This window comes from Orbicella franksi, chromosome 6, assembly GCF_964199315.1.
Source record: "Orbicella franksi chromosome 6, jaOrbFran1.1, whole genome shotgun sequence".
Lineage (NCBI taxonomy): Eukaryota > Metazoa > Cnidaria > Anthozoa > Scleractinia > Merulinidae > Orbicella > Orbicella franksi.
In genome coordinates this window covers 4219061-4242668 of record NC_138150.1, presented here as the reverse complement: position 1 = coordinate 4242668, position 23608 = coordinate 4219061, and the positions used below count along the sequence as shown (strand labels likewise).

The window sequence follows — 23608 nt, the reverse complement described above, 5'->3', positions numbered from 1 at the left end:
AGAAGCAGTTTTTGGTGTTTTTTTTTTAATAAAAGACAATCCAACTACAAAACTGTCTTCACTTACTGAAGTTTAAGGTTTATATTGGAGAAGTCTGATTGAAAGCAAAAAAAAAAAAAAAAAAAAACATTTTTTATGGTATTAGCTAAATCGGAATTTCATTATTGAATGAAAAAATAAATAAAGTATAGAAGAAGAATATTAGAAGAATCTAGGAAAAGAGATGAATACGATCTTCCTTGATAGCTGAACTAAGAAGCGTTCAAAAATATTTCCTTTTCCGCATTCCTACAGGTCGCCTAAGGACCCACGCAGACAATGGGGTTGGCCTCGAGCCGATTTTAGAATTCCAAAACCGCCATACTTTGACGGATCGAACTGGCCAGCCCGTAATTTATAACACCGATATAATGGGCACTTTTTCTCCCAATCTGGCAATTGTTCGTATTCAAGACCCATTCAACGATTTTTAACGGTATACACTTTATCTAGACGACTGGAGACAGAATGATGGTGTATCTACAGGACAGTAGGGTTACAGTAACAAGACCGCCAGCACCTGAAACAGATAAAAAAGAACTGGTGGATACTACTTCATTTTCAAAATTGGACATCAGTTGCGGGAAGGAGAGCGAGTGGTGCAAAGCCAATCGTTGATACTGGCAAGTGCTAGGGCTTGTCCATTAGCGCACGGGCTAGAGAGAGTATTTTCAATTGGCTATATCCCTTTTTTGCCGGCCAAGTCACTTCCAACTAACTCAATTGACAAAAATAAAATAAATAAATAAAATAAATAAGAATAACAATGGTGTCATGAAATAATCCTTTCGCAACCATTTTCAGTGTAGTCATGATCAGTTTATTGGCCCAACTCCTTCTTTTCAGACCATTGCCTGTTCGTTAACTTATGTGTCCGGTAGAACCGCGCGCGCGGATTGAGATGTTGCAAGGCGCTGCCGCGCTTGAACAAAACAAGCAAACAACAACAACAAAAAAACACTACGTATAACGTTTCCCTTACAATCAGATGAGCAGGTAGTAAGTAATTTAAGAACTGAGAACAGCCAAATGTCTAGGAGAAGTACTTAATTTGTTATGCTTGATTGCCACTTAATTATAAAGTCAAACCCGGAAGTCTATCTTTAGTTTTCTGGTTTTTGCCATCGCTGCACAACTACATCCATGTTTTAAAAGTATTTCAGAAATCTGGATGATGAAATTAAAACCAAATATCACTGGACTGAGTGAAGGAGTACATTTCTTGTGTACTTCGTTCGTTCACTTTTTCTCGGTCACTCGAAAATAATGCAATCATAGGATAAGGACTGGAGCGAGACCAACCTCGGGAGTCAACGAAAAGGGCCAACGCAAAACAACATGGCGGATTTGATCTGGTAACTTATCGCAAACAAATGGTGATTGTGTTTTGCACGAAGGTAGCCATTCTCTCACCTACACGGGTACCATGGGGAAAGAGCAGGACCTTCTACAAGCAGCAAAGACTGGAAATGTTGCACACATCGAGAAGATTCTCGGGCAGAAGGCGAGGAAGTCAGGGATCCAAAGGTATTTGGGTGCTGCCTGAAACAGTTTGACAGGAAATGAAAGCTCATTCACAATTCACTGATCGCATTCACGTTTTTGCAGTTTAATGAGCAAGACTGTAAATCCAAATCATCAAGACGAGCTTGGTTACACTCCGCTTCATTATGCAGCGTTAAATGGCCACAGGTACATAAATTATGAAGGAATTTAATCGCTGAAGTTGTTGCAGCATGCAAGCTTATAAGCTTTACTGTCACTCACTAAATGATCGACCCAAATCGAACGAGGTTATTCCATACGAGTTTTAGATTCAAAATCATTAGGGTACAAGCTTGAAATTATTGTTGTTTTTCAACCAGTGTTTATTTAAGCAGATTTATTTAGTTACTTTGTGGAAGTACTGTAGAATTATGTTTGATTGAATTGATTCCTCAAAATAGTGTTTTCAGTTTCAATTAACTACTGTATGCTATGTGATATGGGTCTGTGTGCCTTAATATTATTTGTGAATTATCAAAATTATCCATGTAGGCGCCTCTTTGTCGTACACTAGGGCATTAGTCCTCTTTATCTTCACCAGCATGGGCAAACCTCTTGACAGTGGCCACCTTGGAGAAATAGTGGAGAGGTAGCCATTGTTAGGAGGTTAAAATAAGAGTTAATTTCTCAACTGGGACAAAAATATCCTGCTGCAGTAGAGGTGGCCGTTGTGGGTCGAGGTAGCCTTTAGCAGTTAGGTTCAACTTGTATAAAAACCTTTATAAAATGGGTTTGGGATGTTGACCTAGTACTGTTGACCTTATAAAGTCAAATGTCTGTGGCAAGTCACTTTATTCTTACACTGCCTCTAGCTCTTCACCCAGGTATATTTAACAATTACTCCACGAGCGTGCATTGGATATGAGATGGTAGATAGTCAATGAGGCTTGTAGCACCGAGTTGACTTTAGTCATCTCATAACCAACAAGCGCGAGTGAAATAACTGTTTTATTAAAAACGCCCCCAAATATAGAAAAATAGACTAAAATAAAAATAAAAATGCCCCAAAAATCAGGCATATGCTTACCATATTTGTAGAGCACGATATAATGGCTCATAACCCATGGTGGCTGAGCCTTTGAAAACTCTTGAATTGCATTATCCAACGATCCAGTTTTAAATAAAAATGGATATCAGTGAAATAATCTGGGTAACCCCCTTCCCTGGGCTATAAGTAGCTTCCCATCCAGGAGTGAGCAGAATTATTCCTCTGGTATCAGTTCATGCCCTCGAAACCAGAGATGACCAGTGGTCTGATTGACCAAGTAGGCTCAAATGCAGGCTATACCTTTACTTAGTTACCTTGTACTGCACTGATGTGTACCTACAGTCACTATGATTATGGTAATGCTACTTTGTCTCTCAGCTTCAGGACTGCTTTTATGGTATGGTCTCATGTAATGTCCACTCTTATTGCACATTCATTTCCAGGTCATCAGCAGAGCTTCTTCTGAAATATGATGCCTCTACAAACATTCCAGATAATTCTGGTAAGCATAGATTTTCATTTTGGTTACATTTGAACCCCATTATCTCAAACTCTCACAAGAAATGAAAAAACATTTGAGAAAGCAGTGGCTTGAGATAGTCAATCGTAAATGACAGAATCTAAGAATATGTCTAAGAAAAATGGTTTGAGTTTGAGATAGCAGCTTTAGATAACTTTATAATATAGTCAGGAATCCAAGTACAAGATATCAAGGTTCAACTGAAGGAGGGGTGGTGTAATGGTTAAGGTGGTAATCTCTCGATTCAACATTATATTAGGTGCTATTACAGTTGAACCTGTGGTCAAATATTCTTTTGTTTAAAAAGGCATACAAACAAGGAGAGTGGGTCAGTACAAAGCAGAACTGACCCTTTGGCCTTTTTTGTTTGCCAGACTGCTGATAACTGTAATAACAGCTTTGTTTGAGTGATGCTGAACTAAACTTAAGCTCGACTTAATGTTATTGCACATAGCAGAATTTAACATGCTGCAGGTATCATACTTTTGTTGCGATATTTTATGTACTATAGGGAACTATCCCCTTCACTTGGCCGCGTGGAATGGTCATGCTGATGTGGCTAGAGTGCTGATAAACACAGGACCATCTAGAGCAAATGTTAATGAACAGGCAAGTTATATATGATGGACAACATTAGTGCATGCTGTAACAGGGATGCGGAAGGCTCATTAACAAGCTCAGCAGGGTAGTCTTACCTGACGAGTGTGTCATTTCAGTTTTTGTTTTGTAATGAAATTTTAGCCAGTGATAAGCTCTTCTCAGCCAGTGAAATTAGTCAGTACCAGGCTCTTAGCTTGCATGGGATATTGTTGCTATAGAGTTGGTATAATAAATTTATTGCCTGAAGCTGATCAACATGAACTGAATTGAAGGGAGAAACATCATCCTCTGCTTTTGCCTATGAAAAGAGAGATTGACTGGGAGCTACAAGTGTCCAACTGAATTGTTCTAGCTTTGGACATTACCTACATGTATTGTCATGTTAACTTTGCTTCTCTCCTTGTAACAGAATGGCACTGAAGACACAGCATTGCATTCAGCTTCCCAGTTTGGCCAGAGCCTTGTTGTGGCTGTATTGCTTGAGGTGTGCACTGTAAGCCAGAAGGGTGAAAATGATTAATTTTAGAATCAAAGTCCTGAGTTGTTCTTCTCATCAGTACACATGTTCATGTGTGTCCAGAGAAGGAACCTTTTCCGTTTGTGCAAAGGAATTCAGCGGATCCGAATAATCATAGCTTCAAAACAAGGCCTGATCACTAGCTTGTGTTATTATTCTGACTTAGTAACTTTTTATTGAAATTATGTTGATTTCTCTGTGCATTCTTTAAGAGAGAAGGTAATTTTACTTGATGATGCGTGATAAGCACTTTAACAGTATTGTTTTGATATGTTCATTGTGTAGAATCATGCTGACCCTTACATTCGTAATGGTCGCCAAGAATCACCTCTTGACTTAGCAGCTCAGTATGGCAGAATGGAAACTGTGAGTGAATTATCTTTACTACTAGTAAATAAAAAGCTTTGTTAATTTTACTTGAGCAATCACAGAATGAATCAAATACATTAGGCCTTGTTTGATTTGGAAGGTTACTTTTTTCTCCGCACCACTTCTTGCTTCTGTACTTGTGATTTGAGGATTGTGTTAGTGTTTCAGAATGTTTTCAACCTAGGTTAAATGGTTCCAACCAGTCTTTATTTTTCACTTTTTAGGGGTTCTTAAAAAGAATAACATGTGCACTACCCATCCCCCTCAGTCTGTAACACTACCCTACGTTGCCAGGTTCCCGTATCAACCTCCCCTTTTGATATTTTGCGCTCAACCAAATTTGAACATCTGATCCCTGACTTTGTACAGTAGTCCACCTTCATCTCCACCAGGCCATGCAAACAATCATTGCAAATTTTCTAATGTTGTTGGTCTGAAAATATTTATAAGTTGTTAGCCCCAGATTCCCTGATCCCCTGTGACAAAAAATTGAAGTATTTTGAAATCATTCTGGCCTAAAGTACATTTTAAACTGCAACAATGGTATTAATCAGGGATAAATACATGAGGTAAGGTGAATATGAAAGGTAAGAGTTTTTTTTTCTGTTTAGGTTAAGCAACTGCTAAACTACCATCCCAATCTGCTTGAGGATGTGAATGTAGTCAGGACGCACACCCCTCTTCATCTTGCCGCCAGAAATGGTCACATGAATGTGGTATCTTACTTCCTTAGTTGTGGAATGGGTGTTAACTTAACAGTAAGTATGTTTGCTAGAGACAGCAATCTGTATGTAGCTGAGTATAGTTGAACCTCCTGTACGCAACCACCCAAAATGTCAGACTAAGATGGCTGCTTATGGGAGGTGGTGGCTCATGCCACAGGGGGTGGAAATTTTAAGCTTCTATATTATAGAACAGAAAAGCCTATAAGTATAGAGACTTGTCAATGCACTAGACAAGTTTGTCTAAAGCCATCTAAGAAACTTCCAGTCACCACGTATATGGGGAATTTTGTTAAAAGAAAAGAACAGTACTGTATTGTATTCATGTTGCAAGACATCTGGTAGCTCTTACTGTGAAATTTCATAGATCTGTTGTAGTGCCAGTCTGACAACATTGACATTGTGATAATCTGACAGCTGGGTTTTCCAATTTCTGCTTGGGAAGTCATAGGATAGTCTTGAAGGTGTCGCTTATGAGAGTGTAAAAACAATAAGACAAGTGTCATTCGTTAGCTCTAAAAGTAGTCACAGTCGCTTAGAAGAGGTTCTGTCAGTGATTTGACTTGGAAACATTTGGTATTTTGGTTACAACAGGTTCTGCAAAAGGTGCAACCAAGTTATTTTTTTTTTTTAACCATTTGGTTAAAACATTGAACAAATGGTGAATGCAGCTGATAAAATCAAAGCTGATTATTACCTTGTATTTAAAATTATCATGATCTACAGTGTACCTCTGGAACAGCTCTTCATGAAGCAGCCTTGTTTGGTAAAGTGGATGTCGTCAATCTTCTCTTACAGTGTGGTGAGTGTTTACTCATAGTCTTTTTATGTCATGGAAACTATAGATAAGTGTCAGCCTGATGGGCTACTGAACTTGAATGTATTTAATTTCATTATCTGACTGCAAATGTAAATTTCTGGAAAGTAAAAAAAAAAAAAAAAACACAAACAGGTGACAAAACTTACAGTGTGTTTACTGAAACTGGGGCCACCCAGACAATGACAACCAATCAGATGGCAGAACTGAAACAATAAATTCCAACATTTTCAAATTCAGTGAATCAAATGTACCAAACAGTTTATGCACTGGATTTGAAAATGTTGTATTCTATTGTTTCAGTTCTGTCATAATTTGGTTTTCATGGTCTGGGTGGTCCCAGTTTCAGTGAATGTACTCTTATAATGTACTGTTGTAATGTTAGTTTCTATTAGACAATATAGTTATGTTTATATAGTTAAGTCACATGGAAGTCCATTTACATGTAGGCTGAAAATTTGACTTTGTTTGCATATTGTTTACATATTGAACTTTGTTTACATATTAACTTCGTTTGTTAATTTCTTATGGCTTGATCACTGGGCTTTTGTGTTTCAAATTCTAGGGGCTGACATCACAGTGGTGGACAGCAACAACAAGACAGTTATAGATCTGTTGGCTGCTCACCCCTCAGCAAAGACAAGAGAGATAGAAAGTCTTATTTATGGTGAGTTTTGTTGTACTGTAGGAAGGTGCAGTGATATAATGGTTAGTGCACTGTATTCTCTTTCAACTGGTCCATGCTTCAGTCCTTGCTGCTGAGATCATTGTGTTATGTCTTAGTGCAATGCACTTTCCTCTTGCAGTGCCTCTCTCACACCTGGATGTATAAATGGGTAATAGCAAATTTGATGCTGGGGGGAGGGAGAACACTCTCTGTTACTTTCTGTTGTAGAAACTGGAGATAAGTGCCAGTTTGATGGGACACTAGCTTTACAGGCTGAATCACAGCTGGACCTTGCCTTTTGCAGCAGTACTGTAAAAAATATGCTACCCTATTAGCACTAGATTTAACTTGTGTTAAATAAATAAATTAATTAACTAGTTATACCTTCTGGCAAGTGTCAATGAGACGAAATGCTATCTTGCTTTGCATATTGAAGTTTCATATGTGCTTCCTTATTTGATATTATATAAGGATTAAAACCCCCGAAGCATAAAGAATTCTTCTTGACCAATATTTTCTTTTGTAACAAGAAACATACACTAGACAGCGATGAACGATGCATGATCATGAATAAACATAGCTGGAAGCTTAACATTTCTATAATTGTGAATCTAACTTGTGAAATAAAGAAATTAATTGTAAGTAATTAATTTGTAACTGGAGTTAATTATGTTCCATTAACATTTGTCTATGTACTGTGACTAACACACTGTTGTTTTAATTTATTTGTTAATAGTTAATCACATTCTGACCTTTGTGATGATTACTTTGGCTAATGAATAATAATTACTGAATCATTAATTTTCTTATAATTGTTGCTAACCAGCATGCAGTCTCAAAGAACCAGTATCTAGCTTAAAACGACAACGTACTGGTGAGTGTAATTCACCTTTTGCATCATTACGTCATTTGCTATCGCTCTTTATTAAACAATGCTCTGTCTAGAACTGGTACTGTTACTACTTAAATTTCTTTTTATATTTGTATCTATATATTTTTTTTCTCTTTCTACCTCTTCTTTTCTTTATTTTTCCTACAACTGATTTAAAGCGTAATAATTCTTGTAACTACTCAGCTTGTTTAGTTTTTACTATGTTGTCGTTATTTGCAAGAGTCACCTTGAAGATGATGTTGACAATGAGCAAAACACATTTATGCATAAAAAACATAAGAAACTATTCTCACAACTGAAAGCTGCTACATTCAGTTTTGAAGCGACACTGTGTTTGTTATACACTTGAACCAAATTATGTGGCTTAGTAACCCAGATCTTCTATAGCTTTGTTTTAAAGCGTCCTAGTGATGTAAGTTCATGGGTTTGTCTTGTGAGAGAACTCGGTAATTTGTCCGAGGAGCTTGCATCACTGCCAATTTGGTTAGCATCATCTCCATCAAGTTTGAAACAGTATCTTTTCTCTCCAAACACTCTGGTTCTGAGGTTGTGACCACTTGATATTATTAAAACATATCGTTTTCTCTCAGTTTTTAAACTCCTGTTGTATCTTGTGACAGGTTTCTCAAACTGATAAATGATGTAGCGTATTTGTTTGTTTGTTTTGGAGGAAATAGTATCAAACTCTATCAAATACTTGACACAGTGTTTAATAAAAATAATACCAAACACCATCAATTTCTTGAAAAAAAATACCCTACTATGTACATAACTTATTTTCAGCTCTCTTCATGGAATTTGAAAATCTAAATAGAACATGTCTCTTGTGTTTGATGCAAGTTGTATGTTACATTACTTAAAACGTGGTAACCCTTTTGGCTTACATGTATAAATAATACTTCTTGTTGTTTTCAATAGAATTCAGACCGAATACAAGGACTTCTAGGACATCAAACACTTTCCCTGTGAGTCAAACTCGATTTAGTTTTACTGTATTCTGTATTTTTTTGTATTCCATGTATGTCTACTAACAATCAAAAGAACCTGAACGTAACTTGGCCATCTTGTATCTTTCAATTTTAGGGATTTTCAGATCGACCTAAATCAGCAATGTACACAAGGACACTGAGTTATGAAAATGTACCAAATCGACAAGGTTTGTCCCCCTTTTAACGAGGGAGGGTGGTCATTTAGAGGTGGTGAATGGTGAATGTGAGACTTGGCAAGATGATGAGACTAGCGTTTCTTTATGTGAGCTCGAGACATTTTGACTTTTGAAATTGCAAGACTGAGACTTCAAAGTGTTTTAAATGCAAGCTCGAGATGTTCACACCCCAAGACATTCAGATGTCATGTGTAAAATTAAAACATACAAACAAATTGGACTTTGAGGCTTTGTTAGCCTTGCAAACAAACTGAGACTCCGAGACAGCTTTGTTAAAAAAATTGAGATTGTGAGAAGCACATAAGCATTAAAAAAAGACTGGGAGACCTACAAAATTCTCCGAAATTTTTGTGAGACCCATATGGTTTTTGAAGGACCAATTGCCATCCTTTCATTGCCTTTAGTGATTAGCTAGGAGAGGGCACTTTGATCGGGGGTTTCATTAAAACGTTTTCAGCAGGAGGACATGTGGTTTTCACACGAGGGCAAAACTATTTTAGAACTGAACTTCTAAAGTTGTAAGAAAAACTTTCTGCCCGATGGTCAAACCAGCTGGGCAAACTTGTCCTCACGGCCAGTCAATTTGTCTGGTGCCTGGCCCTTAATGAAAGCCCTGCTTTGATGTTTCTTTTTGATATAAGTACTGAAATGTCTAAAATGAAAGGGAGGCTTTTGTTTGAAGAACATGTTTAAAAGTGGTTAAACTAAACAAGGTTAAAAATTATTTGCCCTTACCATGCACACCCCACAACGTAACCAGGTAAAAATCTGTTTGAATAAATACTGTATGTTAGCAAGGTGGTTTGAAATTTGTCTTCTCGAAATGACTGCAAAGGGACAAAAAAACCTAAACCTGATCAATTTAGTTAAACTACTTTAGTTGGTGTGAGTGTCAAAAACACATACAGAGGAAAGTACTTATCACAAAGAGGGCAATCATTGAAAGAAGATTTCTCCTCGCAAAGGTTTTAGCTGTATCCTAGATTAGCTGTTATTTGTGTAGAAATTCGAAACCAGCAACAATCAACAAAAGTCACTACACCCTGTCTAGTCACTCTAAAGCTGCATCATAATGACCATTAAAGTTCAAAGTTCTCATTCGTTTGCTAATTTCTTCATTAACAGTTTTTGACTCTGACCTGCTTCGGAGATCTGGCACATATGATTCGGTTCCAGCTCTGAGAACAAAACAGGAATCTTTGGTGAGTTACACAAGTCAAAGAACTCAGCCTACCCTTTGAATCTGAAAATTACCCTATTTGATTTAGTGACAATCTTATAGTGAAGAGAAGGTGGCCAGTAAAGAGACAGCTAACAGTGTTGATGTCATTCTTTGTGTGATATTCAACTGGAAAGAAATGAAATTTCATTGTTATAGCTTGTACAATAGAGCACCATATTTCAAGCATCTTATATATATATATATACATGTATCCATTTCATTATTGGTGAAGTTCTTTTACAGAGAACAGTCTCTGCAAGATTTTACAACAGCACCCCCACAACTGAGCAGTGTTGTTTGATCTTGAGGAATTAGAGAGGCTATTCACACCATGTTATTATTAAATGCATTTAAAATAATATTTTGTTTGCAGATGCAAACCAGTTATGATACCGTTCCACCGCCTACAGGTGAGTTGTTTACCCACGAGGGGACTGACTGCCATAATCTGTGTAAGGGGAAATTAGATGTTGAGCACACTTGGGAATAAAAAGTCAATAGTTGTTTACCATTTACATGAAAATTCCAGACATTTCAATCAGAATGTGAATAGGAAGATTATTTTGGCTTGACTGACCAAGAACTGTTCGAAAAAATGAAAAAGGAGGTAGGTGTGGTAGCCTCATGGTTAGTGTGCTGGACTCAGGAGCGAGCGGTCTGGGTTTGAGCCCTGGCCGGGGACATTGTGTTGTGTTCTTGGGCAAGACACTTCACTCTCACGGTGCCTCTCTCTACCCAGGTTCATAAATAGGTACTGGCGAATTTAATGCCTGGCAGACTTTACCTCGATAGGTTCAGTCCAAAATTTCCAACGAAATATCCAAATGAAAAATGTGCTTACCATTTGCAATTCTTTACCACCATCTTGGAATTATGATCAGATTGAATTTGTCCCAGGCTCTCTCGGTAAATTGGAGGTTGATAAGTAAATGGTAAATGGTTAATCTGGATGAAAGTAACCAACAGGCATTTTTGCTTACCATTTGCACAGCTGCTGACAAACCAGTTTCTGTAAACAAATGGTAAACAATGTTAGTAATAAATGAATCAGTGTATGCTGACAATCAGCTGTGACCTTGTTAATCTTTACGCTGTCCATGTCCAAAGCATTGCAACAGACTTATTTGTAGTTTGAATTAATTCACAGGTACTTCAGGCAGACACTCTTTTGACTGGACTAGATATGACGAAGTGGGGTCCAGATCTCCAAACAATGTCCACTTGTCTAATGCTGGTAGAGGGTATGCCCTCCTAGGGCCTCCTGAAGAGCCTTCCCCTATGCTAAGCGCTCAGGAGGTCAGAGTAGGGTACTCCCTCCTTGGCTCTCCGGCACAGCCTGGGGCAGTTGCCAATGCACGGTGCCCGCTGCGCCCTGACAGTGCTTATGCTAAAGTCCGAAACGAAGGGGAGAACTTTGTACCAGCTAAAATGAGTGCGCCTTCTCAAACAGTGTTTGATGATTATTCCTGTCTTGGATTTCCATCCTCTGGCGAGGAAAGTGAACCTTTACCCATATCAGGTAGATATTAAATTTTATGTATGGATTATTGACCAAGTTTGAGGTCAAGATGATTGGATATTGGCCAAGTTCTTTTTTTGCGTGTTTATGGACCAAGATGGAGTCAAGGTCCATAAACACACCAACAAAGTTTGAGGCCTATGCCCAGCCATCTTGACCAAACAAGCTTGGTCAATAAAGGATTTATTATATGGGAAAAGAACACTCTTTTCTTGCTGGACATAGCAGGTGATCTCATGCAGGTAGCCCCAAGTGGGCAAGATGGCACCATCTTGCCAGCTTGGGTAGCCAATCACAGCACAGGATTTGATTCATTTCATCTTGGCTATCACGGAGCAGTATTTAATTCTTGTCAAAATATCAACACAGTGGTATGTTGATATGATGTTAAATTTCATCTATGTCATGACCATGGGATAATCGGAGACTGCAAGATCCAGTCCCTGAAAAGGTTTGAACCTATAAATGTGTGCCTTTCAGGTCAGATCTCCTGGTTAGCAGGGCCTCATTGACCTAGTTCACCAGGAGTCCTTGGTAGCACATATATAGCAATGCAGCACAATGAGATGGAGGCACAGTGGCTCCATGGCTAATGTGCTCGACTCCAGATTGAGCGGTCTACTGTAGGTATGAGCCCTGGCGGGGGACGTTGTGTTGTGTTCTTGGGCTAGACACTTAACACTCGCAAAGCCTCCCTCCACACAGGTGTTTAAATGGGTAACGGCAAATTTAATGCTGGGGGGTTACCCTGCAATGGAGTAGTATCCCACCCAGGGGGAGTAGAAATTACTCCTGGTCGCTTCATGTTACAGAAACTGGGATAAACTCCAGCCCTGATAGGCCACGTGGCTCGTATGCAGACTTTACCTTTTTTTTTACAATAAGGAGATCTATGTGTTGTTTCTACCCCACTGAGTGGAGTTGGACACTAATGATGCTTACTGCTTTCCATTATTTTTTGACCATATTGTCAAACATCATGTTTGTCTTCTTAAAGGAATGGTTAGTGAAGATAACCCTGACTATTTTTTGGTTGGCGAGCCAAATCAACAGCTTTCACGAGCTCAGAGACAGAACAATGACAGCTATGACTTGGTTGGATCACCACAGGGGTCAAGACTGAGTTCAAGTAGACAGCCAAGTATCTATGAAGTCCCCTCCTCATATTTAAGAGGTAAAGGAAACGGTCAGGAGGGGGATGACACACCCAGCCAAGTCTCCTCTAGAACATCAAGGGGCCAGTCGTTTGATTTATACGAAAATACCACCATTGGAACTCCACAGCAGTCAAATCAGCCGCTCCGCCAAGATTCTGCTTACGACCTTGTGACACTTCCGCCACGAAAAGCTACTCTGGATCAACCTTCATATGATGTGGTACCACCACCGAGTCAAGTACCCCAGGAGAAAAGAAGCACCGCAGGGCTTCATACCTCGTCAGCTTCAGGTGCCAGGGCCCAAGGAGAGAAGCCCTGCCTCCTGGATGCTGAAGGATATGAATTTGTACGGCTACGAAAGCCAGGTTCCTTACCTAGTGATTCTGCACCTGAAATGCAGCCTTTTGCCCCTTTGGCAGGGTACGAGCCTATGGGCCCTCCAGACAATACTGCGTACGAAATACTGGCCCCACCGGCGGAACTCCAGGAGCAGGTTGCCGACCGTGGAGATTACGAAACTCTCGCTATGGTTGGTCCGCAAAGAACAGGGTCTCAGTCAGTATCACCGCAGATGACCCAGCAGGCATCTGGTCCGATGAACATTCCGATGTCGGCACCTCTGTATTCTATGGTTGGTCCACAAACAGCAGAGCCCCAGGCAGGATCAGCGCAGGTGAGCCAGCAACCATCTGGTTCAATGCACATTCCATTGTCGGCACCTCTGTATTCTATGGTTGATCCACCAAGAACAGGGTCCCAGGCAGGATCTACTCAGATGACCCAGCAACCATCTGGCTCGATGAGCATTCCAGTGTCAGCATCTCTGTATTCTATGGTCGGTCCACAAAGAACAGGGTCCCAGACAGGATCAGCGCAAATGGCCCAGCAACCATCTAGCTCAGTGAACACCTCAGTGTCGGCACCTTTGTATGAAGTGCCACCTATTATGTCATCGCCTGTATACGAGATTGCTCCACCTCCAAGAGACGTGCCACCGGTGAGCTTGCCATTTTGTTTACGCTCACCACATTAAAACGAGTCTTTGTGAACCTGTTATGTCTTAAAATTCCTTTGTTGCGCTAATTCACGGAAACTGGGGGAGGGGGGGGGGGGAACTCTCTCCCCTCCGCAGAGGTCGAAACGTTCGTTATAGAAAACCGCTGTGCGAGGTGTGTGTAGGTATAAAGTCGAATGATCTGCACTCATATCGCTCAGCGGATTCTCCCCACCCGAAAAGCCTTTGTGGAGGAAAGAGTGGAGGGGATGAGAAAATTTTGCGGCTGAAAAAAGATCGAACGTCGGGAGAAAATTGAAACTTGTGCTGATTTCTTGACTTAAGCATGAAGTGTGAATTTTTATGTAATTCAATCTGATCATCTGTCCCTGTTCTATAGCTACCTGACTTCTTGTTTTTTAGCAACCTCCCCGTCATTTTTCACAGAAAAAAAATGTTTTCTTTGATATCCATAACAGATGCCTCCCCGGCCAGGCGCAGCTGCTGCGCCTCAGTCCCAAAGCAGTGGTGAAGTGCAGTGGATTGAAAAGAAGCACGAACCAGCCCTCCCCAAGGTCCCTCCACGCAGACAAAACGAATATTCAGACTGGCACTCCGTCATGAGGCAAGAACCGCCGTCACCGGGAAGGCCCCCTAAGCAAGGGACCTACGAGCAAGTGCGCCTTGAAGGTCCTTCCGAAAAGGGAACCATAGACTGGGAGAGAGTCCGGCAAATGAGTGCGCGAGGTTCCGGGGGGGAGTATTGCACACTGTCGACTACGGCAGTAGGACCTAGTGAGACAAAGAACAGAGAGAGTACCACCTCAAGCGAGATATCATTTACGTCGGAGTCGGTCTTAACACCACCTTTCTCGCCACCGTCACCCAACACTGCTCAAGAATCAGTGTTTGAAGCGCTCGGGGCTCTTCAACCCTCAGACATGTCAACGATCCCAGAGGATCCTGAAAATGTCAAGGATGAACCATCCCAACAACCACAACCCCCCCGTCCCATGCCACGTAAGAAGTCCAAACCGAAGGTTCTTCCGCGCAGTGACAGCTTACACGACGAGGAGTACACAACAAAGCGCGGCGATGCTAGGAAAGATGAAAATGGCTCAGGTTCTTTTGGAAGAAATCAAGATCCGTTCAGTTTTCCCCCTGCCGCCGCCCTTTCGCCAAAGACCGAAAGCCCAAAGAAAAGCGATTTTGCCGAGCTGCACGAGAGATTTTCGCCGTACTCTTCACGAGAGGACATTTTCACTGACACAAACTCTGCGCCGGACAGCGAGCGTCAGGCACCAGACGGAGCCGAGGCTGAAATCGACGTCAAACCATCGCCATTGATTTACGAGAACGTTTTGTTCAAACAAGGCGACGACGCGGCAGAAGCCAACGGTAATCAGCCCCACGAGAACGGCAGCGTCGTCAAGAGAGGAGCATCTGCAGAAAGGCCTAGGTCCTACAGGTTAAGCACACTGTCAGCGGATAGCCCCATGGACGAGAGAGAAGAATGGGAAAAGGTATTTTAATAAGCCCTTTCGAGTTACCTTGTGCCTCTGTTTCAAAACGAGTCGTCGCGCAAAACCTTTCATATGAAAACGAGTTTGATTTGCATGAAAATGAACCTGTAGGGGAAACACATTTCTATATGAATGATTTCGCACTAAGACTGATTTTGACACAGAGGCAAAAGGCAACTAGGAAATGTCCGATGTATACTATCTTGTATCTTCAGCAACAGTAGCTTCATGAAAACACGAAATACTGGCGAGAGCGATCTTGTAGGCGATAACAACTGTCTGTGTTTCTTCAGATCGAAGCTTTTCTATCTTCTATTGGTCAAATCGAAGTGCCTCAGACTTTGGAGCAACAGATCGCTAATGCGGGTAGGTCTTAGATCTCACTGATTTTTTTTCGTTTACACCATTCTTTGTCTTCCCCTATCCCCACCTTTTTGTTGTGATAACAAACTACATTAGGAAAGTCTTGAACCTGAATGACCTTCATTCACGCCAGTGAAATTCTCTGAAGATAATTTATATACAAGGGGAGATGCAACTGTTGATCAAGAACCTCTGTTAGGCGGAGGTTGCAGGGCGAGGCGCGGACGGTGTGTGTCCAAATTCTCTCAAAGAGATTTATAGAAATGTATGACAAACAGTCAGGAGAACTCAGATGTTGATCTTATCTGTGTAACAGGCAAAGCAGAAACTGTTCCTGGCTGGCTTAAGGCGTTGGATCTTGATCAGTACGAGTCGTCCATGATGGCGAATGGATTTGACGATATCAACTTTTTGGTAGGTAGACCTTCGTTTGGTTGTTTCCACGTTTTTTTCTTTCTTTGTTAAGAAGCTCAAGAAGTATTTTGGTGTAGAGCTCTTTTGTTTCTCTTTTTTGGCAGTCATCGCTTCCATCTCGGTGATCCGCTTAGCTACAACTAGCATGACCACTTAAACTGAAAGAAAGAAATATTTCAAATAAACACAATAGGTTTAAAAATCCCAACTGGCGGGAGGCAGACCAGTTGGCTATTTACAAACATGACTAGGGTTTACCGAGAAACAACTCCAGCTTAGTGGTCAGAGCGGAACTTGAACCCGCGACCACGCTGCCTCCTATTTCTTAACAAACTGTGCTTTATTCATAGAATGGAGTTCTCGAAGATGACGATCTTTTGGACATTGGAATTGTAGACTTTTCTCATAGAAGGTAAATAGAAGTCAAATATTGTTTGTAGTACTTCTGTTTAAGGTCATTCCACTTAAATAGAACCCGCACTGAGATTTTTGTGAAACTTTGCCTATTGATTGTTTATATTATAGGAACTTAAACTTTGAAATAAAAATGAGGGGTTCCCATGTTCGTTTAGGAGCAACAGCACCTTGTTTATACCCAATGAATCCTTATAATAGCACCATGATTGAAGTCACGATTGCTTGCTAAATTCACGTTTCCGACGATTGTTTTTCGTTTAACACTGAGAATTGGTCCATATTTATTTTACACTGAGAAATTTATTACTCAATTCAAAACAACAGAAAAAAAATTATAGGTCACCATACTCATTTGTGAGAAAATGACGATTTACCTCTATGGCGAGGTCCAGCCGTAAAGAAAAAGCCGCCATTTTTTAATGCGCGCGCGCTAATCACGCGTAAAATTATGCGCAGTAGGGATGCGCAATGCAATACTGGGGAATGACCTTAAATTCCATTTGCAGTAAGCCACTCTCTCCCTTGTTCACCTACTTTCTTTGGCCCGTCCATTGTCTGGGCATTATATATTTGTAGAGGGACTTGAATGAGTAATGGCATGCCTAGCTCTGGGAAGTTTAGAACAGTCCTTCATTAGTCCACGGTTCTACAACACTGGACGCTTCCTTTGTTCCAGGAATGTTCTCGAAGTTAAGCATAGATCAGTGATTATTGTGGGTGTTGTTGTGCCAACATTTTGCTCTTAGTGTTTGTAGTGTACGGCAACCTTGCAAGGTTTATGTTACTGTTAAAGGAGCTCAGTCATGGTATTATGAGTTTTTTTGGCTACATACAAAAAACTTGAAAAATCTAGGCTAAACTGTGACGTAGCTGTTGAGGTAGTCGTAGTCACGTATACGTAAGATCTCTTTCATTTCAAACTTGAACCAACTCTCTCGTTACCTCAACAGGACAATTATGGAAGCCTTGAAGTCCTTACCAGTCTGTCCGCGGCTTAGCGATCCGGCCTTATCCAAACCCGAGGGTTTAGAGGACTGGTTAGAGCTACTTTGCCTTCCCGAGTATTTTGACGTGTTTCAGCACAATGGCTTCACGTCCATGGAGAGAATTCACATGCTCTGGGAAGTGGAGCTGACGTCGGTTAGTTGCCATGACAACTGTCAAAATATTTTTGTCTTGATTTTATAGAATTAATGCTCTGAGACAATGAAGTTACAAAATTTACCTTTGAATTGTTAGGTTTTGGAAGTAAACTCTCTGGGCCATCGGAAACGAATACTCGCCTCGTTAAAAGAAGATGTAAAAGAACCGCAAAGGAATGACCAACCAGAAGTAAGCATTCTCTACTTTCATTTCTAATTTCATGGTCAGATAACATGTCTTCATAGCTTCACCAACTTTCTTTAAGAATTATCTGGGTGAATGCAATAAAGTTCTGATCGGACCATGGCTCTTTCGGCACAGAAAAACTAATTGACTGACTGACTGACTGACTGACTGTCTGTCTGTCTGACGGACTGACTGACCGACTGTCTGACTGTCTGTCTGACTGCCTGACTGCCTGGATGCCTTCCTGCGTGTTAGACTTTCTAAGTGACTAACTGTGTGAATGACTGAACGAAGGAAGGAAGGAAGGAATGAACTAGCCTACAAACAAATAAACTGGCAGACAAAAAGCAAACGAGCGAGGAAACAGTTGAATAAACAGCGACATTCCCGTCCTGATTAAGTTGCTAGAATCATTGTTTTATCTATATCAGGCCCTAAACCTTGACGAAAGCAGTACGGATCTCGAAGAGAAGCTGGCCGAGCTCAAGATGTACTGCCCAGACGAGAAACCGCCAGCCACCGCGACTGTATCATCAGTTAGTAACGCCGAAAACTCGATGGCGGCTGCTGAAGAGTTCATGACTGGCAACAAGCAGGTATGACGTCACGCCAGCCTCGTTTTCAAACCGAGTCACTTGAATCAGCATGAAGTGGGGTCCGAGAGAGTGAGCTTTTTGTGCTAAGTGTAAGAACAATTTAATTTTGCAGGTGCCTCAAAAAAAGCCGAGAAAATCGAAAAAGTGGAAACACGATTCGTCAGTGTTGATCAAAGGATGCGTCAACTACACCACCCTGGTGAGTAAAAACGTTCGTTAAAAGAAACCGACAGATGTTTGTAATAAGTAATTTGGTAGATAACTTGGGTTTTATTGAAATGCAAAGTTGAGCCAGCAGCACTAATATGAATCAATTGTAAGATGGAATCAAATCAGAATCATGAATTTCCTTGTTAGCGTTAGCCCTAGTGAAGAAACGGTAAGACAGCTCAAAGTTGAAACGTTCCCACAGCCTACAGCAAGCGTTAATTAAAATATTCTGGGCTGGAACTTTTCAACGGCTTAAACGCTTTAGGCTAACATTCCTGTAGTTCTTTTATTTCACATTTAGACGATTTTTTTCCCTTCTCGCTTTACCTCCTTTAGTTTTGAGTTTAAGAGCTTATTATTTTGTTTTCCAGTACCTCGGGTCGCATGCTGTCAAGACAATCACAGGGCTGGAAGCTACCATTGACGCCTGCCGTAAAATGAGGGTAATGTGACATCTAACAGTAAAGGAGCTCAGTCACGACAATTTTAGTTATTTTGGCTAAGTACAAAATTATCTTTAAATTGAAGGAAACCTGAAAATAACAGTTTTCAAAGATAGAAAAACACCAAAGAGATAAAAATTAACCGTAAAGGAACAAGGATGGTTGCAGATGGAGAAGATTGACACGGATTATAAACAATGAACTTGAGAAATTTCCAAACTGAACCGAGGAGAGAGTTGGAAATACGACGCGCAGCGGAGTATTTTTGGTGAACTTCGAGGCGTTTAAAAATTTGGTCAAACACTGTCTTGAGTGTTTGATATATCTTCTCAATCGAAGCTAAAACTAGGGAGAAAACGGAGCAATAATATCGTAAAAATCTATGCTAATTAAGATCAGATATCCAGACACCGTCACGGTCATGATTTCCTTTGTTTAAACTTGATGAATAATTTAACTTGAGTTTAGAAACGTTTAAGCAAAACTACCGCTTGAAAACTCGCGACAAGGCACTCTCAAAATTTTCCCTTGCTCATGGCGCAGAGATTGCGTCCATGTCGATTTTACCTCACCTGTCAAACAACCCGGGGCTATAGTGTGAAGTTTTTCTTTGAACTTTCTTTTAGCTGTCAACGGCCAAACTACAGAAGATTCCCTCAGTGACACTGTCTGTGTCGGTTAAAGGAATCAAGTTCATCGATGCAAGGTCAAAGGTAAAAACTACTTTTGTTTTTTTTACCCTTCATAATGTAGTACTGTATGTATGCTGTCATAAAGTGAATCAATTGGAGATGGTGATGCGTTTTGATAGTTAGTGTTAGTGATGATGTTGATGTTGATAATGATGATGATGATGATGATGTTGATCTGGTCGTGTGAGGTTCATTGCTAGCACATTGTCCCACACTCAAACAAAACACCCAACTGATAAATAAGACTTTTTTGCAGATTATGGTGAGCTATCACGACATGAGGAATATATCATACATCACTCAAGATCCAGAGGACAGAAAAGTGTTCGCTTACATCGCCAAGGACGCGAAAACGGAGAAACATTACTGCCACGTGTTCAGGGTGGAATCTACTGTAAGTCAATAAGCCATAACTCCTGTCCCAGAGACTGTAGAGCGGGAGACGAACGTGGAGCGTGAGAGTGTAACGCGCGCGAGGCGAGCAGCGAGCGTGAAGGGCGAATCACTCGCGATGACCAGGGGATCCTGTTCTGTCGCACGTGATTGGAGCTTCTCCTCACGCTCCACGAACCTTGTGAAACTTCCATGGTTTGGCCACAAGTGTTATTTCTATTTTTGAGAAAATTAAGATGTGTTTTGTTTTGTTGAAAAGGTCTTGTCAAATGAAGTTACCATGACCATAGGACAGGCTTTTGAGGTAAGGCTACATTGAACTACTGAAGCTGTAACTAAGAACTGGGCTAGCCTTAGGCGTCGCGGTTAATGACTGCAGTAAAGCAAGAAAAATTGGAAACAATTTGGTCGAAGAGTTTCAGGTTACTTCATAGGAACCAAACTTGAATGGCTTCGTGTTCTCGTTTGTCATCCTCACTTCCTGTCATTTGCTGAGTTCATTGTTGTTGAGATTCCTGAGATTCCTGCAAGTCTATGTGCATGCGTGGCTCAACAGAGTGAACAGAACAACGGACAACTGTCGCTTCTGACCTGCAATTCAAAAGTTTCATTCATATTAGCATTTTCACTCAGATTCTCGCTAGGGATACTCCTTTGACTTAGTTTTACCTGCACCGTTAGCCCATTAATTATGCCTTTGTCACTCAAAGGCCCTCCTCTCTCACTTTTCTTTTGCAGCTGGCCTTCAGTCAGTTCAAGCAGGCTCAGAAATCACCTTCCTGAACCGTGAATCGAGAAATGACGTCATCACAGTGTGCATAGCATTTCGGGAAGGGATGACGTCAACTGCGACTGCCTATATCAAGGCTTGTCAAACGACGAAACAAAACTCTTTGTTGCTTAAGGCCTACTGGAGTGGACTTTGCTTATGCTAATCTCCTGCGCAGTCTGGGCAGAACCATCTGCGAACGTGACAAGCGTCACGCTGGTCTTTTTCACTTTTTGGAAGATCGTTGCGTGACGTTCTACGGGACAACTAGTTATCCTAAGGAGAAGACACTGGCACTGAATTGCATGTCTTTTTTATGTTGCTAGCTTAACAATAGCAGGAGAGGTTATGTTAGCTAAAGGGAAATTTCCAGCTTGCCAACGAGCTCGCATTACAGTCTGAGAAGGGAAACCTCTGCTGGACCATGTGGCTAATGATTGAACTTTTATTATAAAGTCGAATTTCTCGTAGGTGACCGCCAATGTGCCAGTTATGGGAGGTACTCTGTCAGTACGGTTTCGTTTACAGTTATTTGGTTGCATGAGAGAGCTGAGAGTTGTGTACATGAAGTCGCTAACCAGAGATGAACTGCAACTTGGTTAACCTTAAACAAACCACTTCTAGAATTAGATGATCCGAATTATCCCTGTGGAGATTAAAAATTAATCAAAAGTTAGCAAGCGGCATCGGTACAAAATGACTTGCCGTGAGAGATGATCCTTAAATTTGAACGTAACTGTGAAGTAAATCTTTTTTTTATTTTATTTTATACTACTAGTAGGCTCGATTCCAGACGTCTTGCGAAGTCGCTCTTTAAGTACACCGGAGCTGGAGACTAATCCTATAGAAGCCACCTGTTACTGCTATTTGATCTGCTGTCCAATTTGGAAAATTACTGCATATCGCCTTGAATGTTATAATCGGTTATAATCCACTTACGCGGACACTACGTTTCAACCCGTACCCCCCGCTTCCTTAATCCCAGTAACGTACACTCCCGTAAGTTGTATCACGGGTGTCCACTGTACTGCGGATCGACTGTATTTTTAATATTTGATTCAAGGTTTATTTTTTTGTATAGGTTCGATACATGCGTTAATTAACCTCAAATCAGATTATGAATTTTTATATGGCAGATCAATCGAGAATTTGACTCTGAAGAAAGTTTATTTTTTATTGATTATTTTTTTTAAAGAAATACACCATGCCTAAATTCAAGCGTGGATCGAGTGTCTTTATTTTTGTCATCAGAATTCGCGCGTAGGAAATAGCAAGGATAAAAGATCGCTAGTTAATAGAAATTATTTGTACAGGAAACTAAGTAAATACGATTAAAAACATTTCTGGAACTGCTTTGTATGTTTCGTTTACTTAAAACGCTGTACATGGAGTTGTGGGATTGTTAACAGTTGCTCGTCTAACCATCAAGAACAAGAGAAATGCCAAAGGGCTTGGGGAAGAGGTAAGTCGGTGAGTTATTTTCTCAAAACAAGCCCGCATGGAAGTTGCAGGCATCAAGGCCAGCCGGTGCGAAACTGGCATAAAAGCAAGTTCCAAACATTTGATCCATTTGAATATTTAGCAGAGAGAGAAAGGTGCGCAGTTCATTATCTTAAGCGGCCTTCACACGACAAATTAAAGTTGACAAACTCCTGTTGGCAAACTCAAGTAGGTGTGTGTGAACGGCACAAAAACAGTCGGGAAACACGTTGGCGAACTGTTGGCGACAACTGGAACTTGCCTCTATTCTGGTCAACTTTTTCGCCAACTTTTTCGTGTTGGTAAACTCGTATCTGACGCGTGAACGATTGGCAAACATGTGTTGTTGACTGTCAACCAATCAAAACACGGGCTCAATTCACGTAATTTATTTGCGTGACACTTCTCAAAATGGCGCACGCAAGTCAAGATGAACGCGAGGCCACTTTTAAATTTATCGAAGAGGTTCACAATTGTCCGGCTGTGTGGGACGTTTCATCTGTTGTCTACAAGTATACTAAAAACAAACAAACAGAAAATGGAGGAGTGGCGGACAAACTGAGTTTCGTCCAAAGCTTTCTCGCTTTTTGTTTCTTCTCTTCTCTTCTTCTGTTCCATTGTTCTACGTGAGTGCCACTGCGCTAAGTCGGCCATGTTGCAAATTACCGTGTGTTGTGATTTGACGAGAGTTTGACGTGTGTAGGAACGAGTTTGCCAACTTTTTGAAGCAGTTTGCCAACGCGGGTTTGCCAACTTAAGTTTGCCGTGTGAAGGCCGCTTTTAAAATTACTTTATTTAAGACCGAGGACGACCTTTTTCCGTCCCTAGTCAGCAGTGCAATAGGTAACTGACTACAGTTAGCGTTTGAGTGTTTGTCTAAACTCTTTCGTCAACCATTTTAAAATTTATTTATTCGAAAGGAAATATTGCACGGACATCTCTAATTAAAGAGTTCAGTTCATCCCATTTATCCCATTCATGATCTCATGGCCGATCTCATTCAAACGTTCAAAACGGACTAAAGTTGATCAGCGGTTTCTTTCAAAAAAGCCCGCGAAAACCTACGCGGCCGCGCAGGCTTCGTCATCTCTTCTTGATGAAACAGCTTTCATTGACACGAAAATCTCAGCACTTGTGTTTTGGAATTGTTTGTAGCCGATATACTTCCATTTTCCTTTTCGGAATGTTAAAAACACGGCACCATAGAAATTTGTGAGCTGGGACTTTGTTAGGAATGTATTGGTGTT

The 23608-nt window shown here is 40.8% G+C and overlaps 1 protein-coding gene across 2 annotated transcripts; it reads left to right on the top strand.

Annotated features, from left to right (window-relative positions):
* Nucleotides 1-334: 334 nt before the first annotated feature.
* Nucleotides 335-22225, top strand: LOC145489134 (uncharacterized). 2 transcript variants are annotated; one of them, XM_081468047.1, is made up of 29 exons: nt 335-1566; nt 1648-1731; nt 3016-3074; nt 3604-3701; nt 4102-4176; nt 4495-4575; nt 5190-5336; nt 6027-6102; nt 6683-6784; nt 7611-7658; nt 8595-8641; nt 8760-8832; nt 9967-10043; nt 10437-10473; nt 11211-11582; nt 12580-13736; nt 14213-15256; nt 15550-15622; nt 15936-16033; nt 16384-16445; nt 17401-17590; nt 17690-17782; nt 18211-18375; nt 18488-18574; nt 18957-19028; nt 19655-19741; nt 19977-20114; nt 20373-20417; nt 20852-22225. In XM_081468047.1, the coding sequence occupies exons 1-29, from the start codon at nt 1466-1468 to the stop codon at nt 20894-20896; spliced, it is 4833 nt and encodes a 1610-aa protein (XP_081324173.1). In that variant the 5' UTR covers nt 335-1465; the 3' UTR covers nt 20897-22225. The 2 variants fall into 2 exon arrangements, with proteins under 2 accessions (XP_081324173.1, XP_081324174.1); XM_081468048.1 differs by lacking the exon at nt 7611-7658.
* Nucleotides 22226-23608: the final 1383 nt, after the last annotated feature.

Coding starts and splice junctions, on each gene's coding strand:
- LOC145489134 (XM_081468047.1), top strand. CDS start 1,466: ATGGGGAAAGAGCAGGACCTTCTACAAGCAGCAAAGACTGGAAATGTT. Junction 17,783..18,210: donor AAAGGAATGACCAACCAGAA/GTAAGCATTCTC, acceptor TATCTATATCAG/GCCCTAAACCTTGACGAAAG. Junction 19,742..19,976: donor TCATCGATGCAAGGTCAAAG/GTAAAAACTACT, acceptor ACTTTTTTGCAG/ATTATGGTGAGCTATCACGA.